This window comes from Perca flavescens, chromosome 3 (genome assembly GCF_004354835.1).
Source record: "Perca flavescens isolate YP-PL-M2 chromosome 3, PFLA_1.0, whole genome shotgun sequence".
Taxonomy (NCBI): Eukaryota; Metazoa; Chordata; class Actinopteri; order Perciformes; family Percidae; genus Perca; species Perca flavescens.
Window position 1 is genome coordinate 5,832,531 of NC_041333.1, and position 12,098 is coordinate 5,844,628.

Consider the following 12,098-nt stretch of genomic DNA (forward strand, 5'->3'; position numbering starts at 1 on the left):
GACGTGCAAAAAAAAGATGGACTTCATGCTGGCAATAAAATTACAGACAAACATGTCTACTTTGAGAACCACAAGATGAGGGTGTCCCTGGCTGCACAGACACTGAGTCGCTCCGTGTCAGTGGCTCTCCGCGCAATGAGGGATCTTGGGTACTTTCAGTTTAAGGACTGTGAGGCAACGGCAGAATTCATTGAGGTAATACAATTAGTGATTATAGAACCAAGTAACCTTTTTTTTTTTTTTTTATAATTCATCGGAGTGGTAAAGCTCTGTGAAATTTGCTGTAGTACAAAGCATACCTATGGAAAGAAGGAAGTCAAGCAAATACTAATACTTGCATGTTTACTTGTTGAGCAGTTTAGAAATATGTACTGTGTTCTCTGTATATTTTGAATAGATGAGTATCGATTTCAACTATCTGATACCTAATGAAACCCTGTAATGATAGTGATTTTAGATGCTGATATTTCTTTATAGATTATTGACAGGCTCTTTGATACAATGAATGGACGCAATCCTCGTGCCAAAGGAATCAAAGCTCCCTTGGGTGCTCTGAATTGGATGGAGACGAAAGCATTTTTGTCAAGAGCCAGGGAGTACTTGCTCACTTTGGTGACAAAAGACACCCCTTCACCGATCTAAGAGGTCTATTATATTAGTGCTTGTTAAGTTCATGACATGAGTTTAACGATACTCTGTTCCCCCTATGCATTGAGTTCCTAAGATGCTGCGTTCTGTTATGCATTGAGTTCCTAAGATGCTCCTATCTAAGTTTTATGTCTGAATTATCTTGTATTCAGTGTGTTTTTCAGGTCCTAGATGCTATCTTGTCCTATGTCCTATGATGTTATCTTGTTTAAATGTTTTTCAATATGCAGTTTTGTTTTTGTTGGAATTATCTTGTATTCAGTGTGTTTCAGGTCCTAGATGTTTCTAAATGGTATGTATTACACAACATCAAGTATATGTAGGTGTCAAAATGGTAGGTATTGGTAGGTATTGCATGTGTTCCCAAGTTCTCCCAGTTCTGCAATTACATTGTTCCAAGTTATTGTTCCATTGTTTACAAGTATACTGTATAAGTTAAACAAGACACTGATCCCATTCCTAAAAACATGGATGCAAACTAATTATCTATCCGCCCTGGTAGCTGTTTACCATTTTCATTCTCTGTGAGTTTGCACCCCTGTGATAGGCACTCAAGAATGGGTGATTACACATTACCGATGGATGTGATGGAAAATTTACTTTACTGCTTTGAATGAACAAAATCACATGGTGCTTTCTTGGGCTGTCTTGTTTCGACGTGATCAGAGTAATACAACTTTTTTTCTTTTGCAGGTACTTGTCGGTCATCGGATTTGTCATCAATATTGACACGTTGATGCTGATGATTCCTGAACTGCTTCAAGTTCAGCGGTATGTGCTCACCTACAGGTTCAGCCAGGATCACTTGGAGCTCCTATTTAATTCAATCAGAGCGTCAGGTAGGATTGGTGTTCTTTTAATTACAATAAATTCTGAAAATATACCTAATGAATATCTTTGTTATCGCTTGTGAGTAATGTATGTATTGTGTGCCTGTTTTCCATACAAGGCGGCTGGAATAACAATCCATCGGCACGCCAGTTCCAGGCCATCTTCCGCCGTCTGATGGTTCGGTGTGGTGTCTCACCTGGTGAGACGGGCAATGTGGCAGCCCAAGATAACACTGTGTCCCTGTCTGCTGTGGAGATGTCCTCTCCTGAAACTGCTGAAGAACACCCATCTCCTTTTGCCAACATTTCGGCCCTTGTGTGTGACCACAGTTATCTCCCCACTCGGTTTGGTGGTCTGGTGGAAAATGCTCTGGTCTACATAGCAGGGTTTGTAGTCCGGCAGATTCTACGAAAGCTGTCCTGTGATGTGTGCCGTGCCAGCTTGGTCAGAGATGCTGTACCATCTTCATTTGACAAGAGCTACCACCTTCTAACCCTGAAAAACAACGGCGGCCTTGTGATTCCATCACAAGGCACAGTGAAGGTTTGATTTTATTATCTTTTTTTTTTTATCTTTTAATCTTTGTATATTAAGGTTGCTTTGTTCTTATTTTCTCTGTTCTGTAAAGTGTCTTTGAGCACTGTGTAAAGCGCTATATAAATATGATGTATTGTTTTATTATTGTTATTATTATAAGGTGCTGAGAGCTGCAGAGAGGGTGATCCGCCAAGCTTCAACAATACAAGTTCCTAAGGTGTCGACAGTCACACACATCGCAACGGAAGACATTTTTCTGCTTGGGGAACACATTGAGGAGACACAGTTTGGCATTGACAACCACCATTCAGACCTGTTGTCATTGGTTGTGGCCGTGTTTCTAAAAATAAGGCTGCACCACATTGCCAAACTCACCTCTGTGGAACTGCAGAAAGGGAACACAAGAAAGAAGCTCTGCAAAACAGTCTTCTTTCAGGGGTTTTAGTGTGTGTGTGTGTGTGTGTGTGTGTGTGTGTGTGTGTGTGTGTGTGTGTGTGTGCACGTGTGTGTGTGTGCGTGCGCCGGGATTTGATTGAGGTTTTGAAACTTGTCTAACTAACTTATGTTGTCAATTAATTGTAGCGTTGACCGGCATGAAATCTGCCAGTCGCCGGTCATGGCCAAGCACGGGAAAACCGGCCAATTCCGGTCATCGGCCGGTCTATCGGTGCATCTCTAATCTGTACCTTTAACCTTACTCATCACACTAGTATCTTTATGTCATAAATGTCATTAGTCCGACAAGATTAACACTGGCAGTGAAAGCACTAGCAATGGCTTAAAACTGCCTGGAAACAGTGGAAGACACGGAGTCTGTCACATTATATGTGAATACTGCTGTAAGTGTTGGGTCTGTAAATACCTCTGTTTGTTTGTGTTTCATGAACTCTAGCCTCATGGTGTGTGTGTGTCTCCAGGTATCAAAATTTTGCTCTCCTTTGCCTCACACTGGGTTTGCGAGATTGTGTATAGTGAAGTTTATCTGTACGTTATTTCTGTGTTTGTGATTGTCTTTTATCTTATCTCTTTCGCTCGGGTTCTGTAAAGCACTTTGTAACTGTATTTTGAAAATTGCTACATAAATTAAGTTTGCAGACTTTTCAAGGGAGTTAGTAAATGTAAATGTCCACTTTTCATTTCATCCTGCTATTTTAAACACAGTACTGGTACGCGTGCATGCGTGTGTTAGGGGTGCATGATATATCGACTTAATATCGTTACTGCAATATATCAAAAGTTGCAATAAGTATGCAATATTTAGTTTATTTTGTGGAGCGATGTGTCTCGTCCGTTGGCTGTGTGGCTTAGTTGTGTTACATTTAGAGCCCACTTCAAAGGCTATAATGATCATCATTTCATTGGCCAGTTACCGGGCCACTTGTTAGGACACGGGTCCACTACGTGACAAACCCTATGGAGAGTACCATGTGTGTGTATATTTCAACAGAGTGACACTGTAAGTGAAGAAATTGATAGACAACAAAACGGAACAAATCAGAAAAGTGAAATAAAAGTTTTGTCCTGTTCTCTTTATATATTTGTTATACTGTACAACCACTAGAACATGTCCTGTTCTCTTTATATATTTGTTATACTGTACAACCACTAGAACATGTCCTGTCCTGTTCTCTTTATTTATTTATTTATTTTATACTGTACAACCACTAGAACATGTCCTGTCCTGTTCTCTTTATTTATTTATTTTATACTGTACAACCACTAGAACATGTCCTGTTCTCTTTATTTATTTATTTATTTTATACTGTACAACCACTAGAACATGTCTTGTTCTGTAGACGTGGTCCTTATTTATTTATTCATGTTGTACGAGTCCAATATGACAGTCGGTTGATATAAACCTTGTGTTGTAAGAAAAGTTGTTTAATTTGTTATGAATTTATTTTGTAATTTTACATTGTTGAAAAATATCAAAATTCATATCGATCACATTTTGTCAATATTGTACAACCCGTGTGTGTGTGTGTGTGTGTGTGTGTGTGTGTGTGTGTGTGTGTGTGTGTGTGTGTGTGTGTTGGGAGGGGGGCTGCTAAATGTCAAGGGCTGGGAGGAGATGGATGCAGAAGAACGTGGTAGAACAGTGTGTGTGTGTGTGTGTGTGACAGAGAGACAAAAAAAAGTTATATTATATTATATAATCATATATTGTTTGTTCAACCTATTAAAATATCTGACTTTACTGCCACTATTTGTTTCTGCTTTTCTATCATATTTATAGCATGTGATTTGTAAAATACCTATCATAGCCTACATCACATATAGGGTGACCAGACGTCCCCGGTTTCAGGGGACAGTTGCCGTTTTTGATTGCCTGTCCCTGGCTAAATACAGAAAAAAACTACATCTGTCCCCGTTTTGTCATATGTTGTGTCTTCAAAAAACTTTCTTCAAAAAAATTGAAAAATTAGGTTTTTCAATCAGATAGTCAAACTGGATCCTCGTATTTCTCCCTTTTCAGGGATTATGTTCCCAGTTTTGATCTCGGACGTCTGGTCACTTAATATCATACATCAGAATATTATATTAGCTACTGTTAAGCCCACTATGAATATTAAAATACGCCGAACCATGTGTCCTGTATCATAGGTACACGTATGACCTTTACAGCAAAAAAAACGCGAGAAAATCAGTTCGGTATTCAGTGAGGTATGATTAATTAAATGCGCTGACAACTCATTACACCTGCCAAACAGATTACACTGAGTGGAGCGGGTGACCGGTCCAAGATGGCGGCCCCACGGCTCGTCAGAGCCATAGACAGTATATAATGGACCAATAGACCCCGTTGCTCTGGACGGAGACCAGTGAAGGCTATTAGAAGCACTTTTCCGGTGATGGCCAGCTTTACTGCGCAGCCTCCAACTGAGAGAATGTGACGTGAGCAACGTGTCTGAAAGTTGGAAGTCTTCTGGTAGCTGTGCCAAGAGAAATCTCAATCATTCCCAATCTTACAGATATGGAGACTGTAGGTGTATGTAAGGAGATAACATGGGCACAGGCTAATTATTGATCACTAACATGCTAGTTAACATTAGTAATTAAACCTAAACATCTCATGTAAGTCGAAACTGCCTGAGAGATTCTCCTGTACTATTTGGTAATTCCTCTACTATGCGTCAGTAAGTCACTAGGTTATGACACAATCGTTAGCTTATTTTTACAAAAACATCTGCTACGGAGCCATAACGTGAGGTACAAGGTAATGAAGCCTTTTATACATTGTCGTGTTTCTTTGGAACTAAACAACGGACAAATAGAGTCTTTAAACGCTTCAGATGTAAAGTTATTTGCAGTCAAGTGACGTAAAAAAAAAATGGCGGTCAGCGGAATGCTAACAGGAGGTGATGGCCAGTTAGCAACAAAATGGCGCCATGATGGCTCGAGTTCTGAAGCGAAGCTTACCCTTGGTCAGAGCCAGTAGGCAGTAGCGTTCGATGCGGCGTCTACTCTATATTATGTCTATGGTCTTTGCTGTCTCGTTTTCCTCTCGCTTTCCTCACAGCCGCACTCATGCACTATTCTCACTATGGCACCGCTCGCTCTCCTTGCTCGACCACACGCACTGACATCACTCACTCAACGCACCTGCCATTCTCGCTCTCGTAATATGCTGCTTTCAGCGTTGTCGGGTGGCGTGTCTGTTCGAAGCGTTCTCGAGAACCACTCTTCCGATGGTAAATGTATTGCATTCATAAAGTGCCTTTTTACCTTACCAGACAAAGCGCTTTACACTTTGCCTCTCATTCACCCATTCACATCGACCAATGGTGGCGGAGCTGCCATGCATTAGCGACAGTGATAGCTCTCTGATTAAAGGGGATGAAAGTTGTGAATGTGATGGTGTTCAGATTAGAGCCCGAGTGATAAAGGATTTTAAGGCCGATAACGCGTAACAAAACATAAACAGATTTCCCTAACATTAGTTATTTTTGGTTATTAATGAGTCCTCACTAAAATAATATGATAATGCAGTTTAAAAATAAACTTGTTTGTTTCACAACGGAACAGAGGAACATCCAAATATATTAACGTTGTGATAAATAAAATGTATAAAAATACAAACTTAAGATATGAAACTTAAAGTCCTTTGAACAAAAACACAAAAGCAACAACAAAAATGAAAGAGTTGCCAACAGGGACGTTGTAGAGTGCCTTCTGGTGGACAAACTATGCAACGCCAACACTCATAACATGGTTGAAGGGTGTTTCGTCCGTTTTTATTTTATTTTTTAAATATGAATTTATCAACCATTATAAATGCCGATACCGATAGTTTAGAAAATGCCTAATATTGGCCGATAATATCGGCCCGCCGATATATCAGACTGGCTCTAGTTCAGATAAAAAAAGTGAGGTAAGTGATTGCATTGGGCATTTTGAGTGTGCTTGTTAAAGTAAAATGCACACTGTAATTACTCACAGTGAACCCACCAAAATCAAGTTGAGTTAATTAATACTACTGATATTACTTTGTTAGATAAACATTTACTTAGTCACTTGTACATGATATAACAATTAAAATGAGAATAGGTTACTTCTCGTAACCTATAATTTAAGTTTGATTACCTTAATTTCCTTAATAAATTTACCTAATCACACATGAACTACATTACATTGAGGCTACAACTTCTGGTGAATCAAAGATTCTGCATTAACTTCTAAAAAATGTTATTTCTATATCCCAAGCACTACGTTTTGATTAATTATAAATAAATAGACTCTCCTGTCAATAACAATTTCAAATTAAGAAGAACAACATGGAAAGACAGATTTAAAATTATACAATTTATTTGACTTAACCCAAGGTTTCAAAGGTTTCACTTCTAACAGTATCAGTACCATTACAAAACAGGCCATAAATGTAACCATTACCTGCAATAAAAGGTAAATGTGAGACTTCACAGCATCCCATTAATACTGCAATATTAACATAATTGCAGTAAGTATGATTTGTAACCATATTGCTGAGCCCTATTTTGAACATATTAATTTTGAAGAACTGCTAGATTGTGCACACAATATGGTTGAGTATCTATTTCATGGTATTGACTGGTAAAAAACAAAAAAGTTAAGTCCATTTCCCTTAAAGGCACATTACAAACTTAAGTACTTAAGTTCCAGGCCATAGGTAAGTCTAAAGAGAAGGCAGCATGCTTGTGACAGGTTGGTCAGACCTCTGACGACTGGATGTCCTTCTGTGATAATGCAGATGGCATCAGGCTTTTATATGTAAATGTTCGTTGTGCAACTGCGTGCACCTCAGTTTTATCACGACTCTATTGGTGAAGACAAAGAAGAATAAAGAGTATGAAAAACAGATCAGACAGGTAATAAGATGGACCAGAATAAACAGTTAACTTTAGGCTGATGAACACGGTTCTCTGGCGGAAGCCAGGTGGCAAAACCAGGTTTAGCTAACTAATACTCTGTTTGCACTGTTGTCAATAGCACGGTTAGCGATCCCTGTTTCCTCCACCCTCTCTCCCTTGGTATGAGCTCTGTATGAGCACAAATATTGATTTAAAAAGAATTTCAGGGATTTAAAAATGGTCCTCCAGAGCCTATGATCAGAACTTCATCCATGGCAACGGTCTGTTATACAGAAATAATATTGTTCGCCTGGACTGGCATGGGAGGGTGTATTTCTACAGACACGGCACCCCTCCTCTTCTCTGCTTCTCTTCATAGTCGTCAGATTCATCTATCAACCCTTGTAGGGCTGGCTCAGGTTTGACTTGGACCAGCTCTAAGCTGCTATAGTTTTAGATTACTTCCTTTGACACACTGATCTCCTCTCTCTTTTCATTTGCTTGCATTCATGTTCTAGAAATGCTTGTTACTAGCTTAGAGGAAAATTGAAATTGAATTGAAATAGCAGACCACAGAATGCTGTGATTGACTAATCAGAATCAAGTATTTACCGAGCCTTGTAATAAGTTGCAGTAACGTTTTTGTATCACTGGATCTTAAGTTGGTGAAGTTGGTAGCTTTCATTCATATTGTGTTCAAGTCTGATTCACCAAAGTTGAAGACCCCTTTTTACCAGTGTTCCAGTTACATGTAAGCTACACATCCAAGTTCATTTTCACGTTGGTTTTCTGTGCTCCAATCTGAAATGCCAAGTCATGGACCTAAGTACTACAACATATTTAAGTATGGCTGCTGAGGTCGCCAATTTTAAATTTGTCATGAAAACATTGCTAATGTCTTTTCATCACTAATCTACAGTGTGTAAATATATAGTTAGAGAGCAAAGATAATAATCCCTAAAATCATCACAATATCATTACATTAAGATATTTTCTTATAAATACTGCTCCAAAACAGATGATCAGTTGTTGATCAGACAGACACATAGCTTAACCCTAACATACTTGACACATGTGGTGGTCATTAATGAGTTCTTCTTGTCTCTCCCCTATGTACTCGATCAGACATCTCAGTAGTATCCCTCTTTTTCTCCACAGAGGCAGATGGATCCTATCAAAAAGTAAAAAAGTAAAACCTGTTTAAAATTCACTGCCTGATGACGCCAGCACAAACCACATACACTTATGTATTTCAACTATTCATACAATCCAATCTCAAGTTCCTCTTACCTGCATGTTATTTGATAAATCCAGACTAAAGGGAACATACTGTAAGCACTTGGGTATCTAAATAAAAGAGCAGGTTAGAATATGGTTAAAGAGTTTCTGCAGGCATTAATGGTACATTTAATGACTTACTTAAGTCCATCCATCCATCCATCTTCGTCCGCTTATCCGGTGTCGGGTTGCGGGGGGAGCAGCTCCAGCAGGGGACCCCAAACTTCCCTTTCCCGAGCAACATTAACCAGCTCCAACTGGGGGATCCCGAGGCGTTCCCAGGCCAGGTTGGAGATATAATCCCTCCACCTAGTCCTGGGTCTTCCCCGAGGCCTCCTCCCAGCTGGACGTGCCTGGAACACCTCCCTAGGGAGGCGCCCAGGGGGCATCCTTACCAGATGCCCGAACCACCTCAACTGGCTCCTTTTGACGCAAAGGAGCAGCGGCTCTACTCCGAGCTCCTCACGGATGACTGAGCTTCTCACCCTATCTCTAAGGGAGACGCCAGCCACCCTCCTGAGGAAACCCATTTCGGCCGCTTGTACTCTGGATCTCGTTCTTTCGGTCATGACCCAGCCTTCATGACCATAGGTGAGGGTAGGAACAAAAACTGAGCGGTAAATCGAGAGCTTTGCCTTCTGGCTCAGCTCTTTTTTTTTTTTTTATCTCTGGCGGTGCGATAGATTGAATGTAATACCGCACCCGCTGCGCCGATTCTCCGACCAATCTCCCGCTCCATTGTCCCCTCACTCGCGAACAAAACCCCAAGGTACTTGAACTCCTTCACTTGGGGTAAGGACTCATTCCCTACCTGGAGAAGGCATTCCATCGGTTTCCTGCTGAGAACCATGGCCTCCGATTTAGAGGTGCTGATCCTCATCCCAACCGCTTCACATTCGGCTGCGAACCGATCCAGTGAGTGCTGAAGGTCACAGGCCGATGATGCCATCAGGACCACATCGTCTGCAAAGAGCAGCGATAAGATCCCCAGCCCACCGAACTGCAACCCCTCCCCACCCCGACTACGCCTCGATATCCTGTCCATAAATATTAAAAACAGGATTGGTGACAAAGCGCAGCCCTGGCGGAGGCCAACCCTCACCTGAAACGAGTACGACTTACTGCCGAGAACCCAGACACAGCTCTCGCTTTGGTTGTACAGAGATTGGATGGCCCTGAGTAGAGACCCCCTCACCCCATACTCCCGCAGCACCTCCCACAGTATCTCCCGGGGGACCCGGTCATACGCCTTCCCCAAATCCACAAAACACATGTAGACCGGTTGGGCATACTCCCAGGCTCCCTCCAGGATCCTTGCGAGAGTGAAGAGCTGGTCCATTGTTCCTCCTCAACCCGAGGTTCGACTATCGGCCGAACCCTCCTTTCCAGCACCTTGGAGTAGACTTTACCAGGGAGGCTGAGAAGTGTGATACCCCTGTAATTGGCACACACCCTCTGGTCCCCTTTTTTAAAAAGGGGAACCACCACCCCAGTCTGCCACTCCTTTGGCACTGTTCCAGACTTCCACGCAATGTTGAAGAGTCGTGTCAACCAGGACAGCCCCTCCACACCCAGAGCCTTGAGCATTTCTGGACGGATCTCATCAATCCCCGGGGCTTTGCCACTGTGGAGTTGTTTGACTACATCAGTGACTTCCGCTTGGGAAATCGACGACAATCCCCCGTCATCCTCCAGCTCTGCATCTAACATAGAGGGCGTATTAGTCGGATTCAGGAGTTCCTCAAAGTGCTCCTTCCACCGCCCTATTACCTCCTCAGTTGAGGTCAACAGTGTCCCATCCTTACTGTACACAGCTTGGATGGTTCCCCGCTTCCCCCTCCTGAGGTGGCGAACAGTTTTCCAGAAGCACTTTGGTGCCGACCGAAAGTCCTTCTCCATGTCTTCTCCAAACTTCTCCCACACCCGCTGCTTTGCCTCTTTCACGGCAGAGGCTGCAGCCCTTCGGGCCCTTCAGTACCCTGCAACTGCCTCCGGAGTCCTCCGAGATAACATATCCCGGAAAGACTCTTTCTTCAGTCGGACGGCGTTCCCAATTTACCCGCACTACACGTTTGGGCTTACCAGGTCTGTCCAGAGTCTTCCCCCACCCCCTGACCCAACTCACCACCAGATGGTGATCGGTTGACAGCTCTGCCCCTCTCTTCACCCGAGTGTCCAAAACATACGGCCTCAGATCAGATGAAACGATTACAAAATCGATCATTGACCTTCGGCCTAGGGTGCTCTGGTACCAGGTACACTTATGAGCATCCCTATGTTCGAACATGGTGTTCGTTATAGACAATCCATGACTAGCACAGAAGTCCAACAACAAACAACCACTCTGGTTTAGATCAGGGAGGCCGTTCCTCCCAATCACGCCTCTCCAGTTGTCTCCATCATTGCCCACGTGTGCGTTGAAGTCCCCCAGCAGAACAATGGAGTCCCCCACTGGCGCCCCATGCAGGACTCCACTCAAGATCTCCAAGAAGGCCGAATACTCCGAACTCCTGTTTGGTGCATATGCATAAACAACAGTCAGAGTTTTCCCCCCCTCAACCATGCGTAGGCAGGCGACCCTCTCGTCCACCGGGGTAAACTCCAACGTAGCGGCGCTCAGCCGGGGACTTGTTAGTATCCCCACACCCGCCCGGCGCCTCACACCCGGGGCAACTCCGGAGAAGAAAAGAGTCCAACCCATATCCAGGAGTACGGTTCCAGAACCGAGACTGTGCGTAGAGGCAAGGCCCACCAGATCTAACCGGTAGCGCTCCACCTCCCGCACTAGTTCCGGCTCCTTCCCCCACAGAGAGGTGACGTTCCACGTCCCCAGAGCCAGCGTCTGCCGCCCGGGTCTGGTCCGTCGAGGCCCCTGACCTTCACTGCCACCCAGCGCACCCGACCCCAGCGGTTCCTCCCACAGGTGGTGGGCCCATGGGCTGGAGAGATGGGAGCCACGTAGCTTGTTTGGGCTGTGCCCGGCCGGGCTCCGTGGCAAACCCGGCCACCAGGCGCTCGCCGACGAGCCCACCGTCTGGGCCTGGCTCCAGACGGGGGCCCCGGGCTTCCTCTGGGCAGGGTCACTCCATCTCTACCTCGATCACTCATAGGGTTTTTGAACCATTCTTTGTCTGGCCCCTCACCTGAGACCACTTTGCCTTGGGAGACCCTACCAGGAGCACAAAGCTCCAGACAACACAGCCCTCAGGTTCACAGAGACACACAAACCTCTCCACCACGATAAGGTGATGGTTCAGTAATAACTTTAATAGTTTTCAACACGGAAATTCATAAATAATCACAGAAGACATTCTACTATTCAACTATTTAAAGTACATTAAACCTACATGATGGATGTAGCACTTATTACAATGCAGGTGTGCCGAGGGAGAACACTTAGCTTACTGTAGAGTAGACGTACCACTTTAATACAGTAACACCTGAAAGTGTGTGTGTGTGTGTGTGTGTGTGGGGGGG

General features: G+C 43.5%; 1 protein-coding gene and 1 long non-coding RNA gene across 2 annotated transcripts; one reads left to right on the top strand and one right to left on the bottom strand.

Moving 5' to 3' along the window:
• The first annotated feature begins 1,238 nt into the window (after positions 1 to 1,238).
• LOC114552463 (uncharacterized) lies at positions 1,239 to 3,396 on the top strand. Its single transcript, XM_028573267.1, has 3 exons — positions 1,239 to 1,487; positions 1,598 to 2,022; positions 2,177 to 3,396. The coding sequence occupies exons 1-3, from the start codon at positions 1,262 to 1,264 to the stop codon at positions 2,459 to 2,461; spliced, it is 936 nt and encodes a 311-aa protein (XP_028429068.1). The 5' UTR covers positions 1,239 to 1,261; the 3' UTR covers positions 2,462 to 3,396.
• A 3,445-nt stretch (positions 3,397 to 6,841) lies between these two features.
• Positions 6,842 to 8,750, bottom strand: LOC114552464 (uncharacterized). Its single transcript, XR_003692177.1, has 3 exons — positions 8,634 to 8,750; positions 8,409 to 8,514; positions 6,842 to 7,310 (listed from the first exon to the last, which is right to left on the bottom strand). It is a non-coding gene; the product is annotated as an uncharacterized LOC114552464 (long non-coding RNA).
• Positions 8,751 to 12,098: the final 3,348 nt, after the last annotated feature.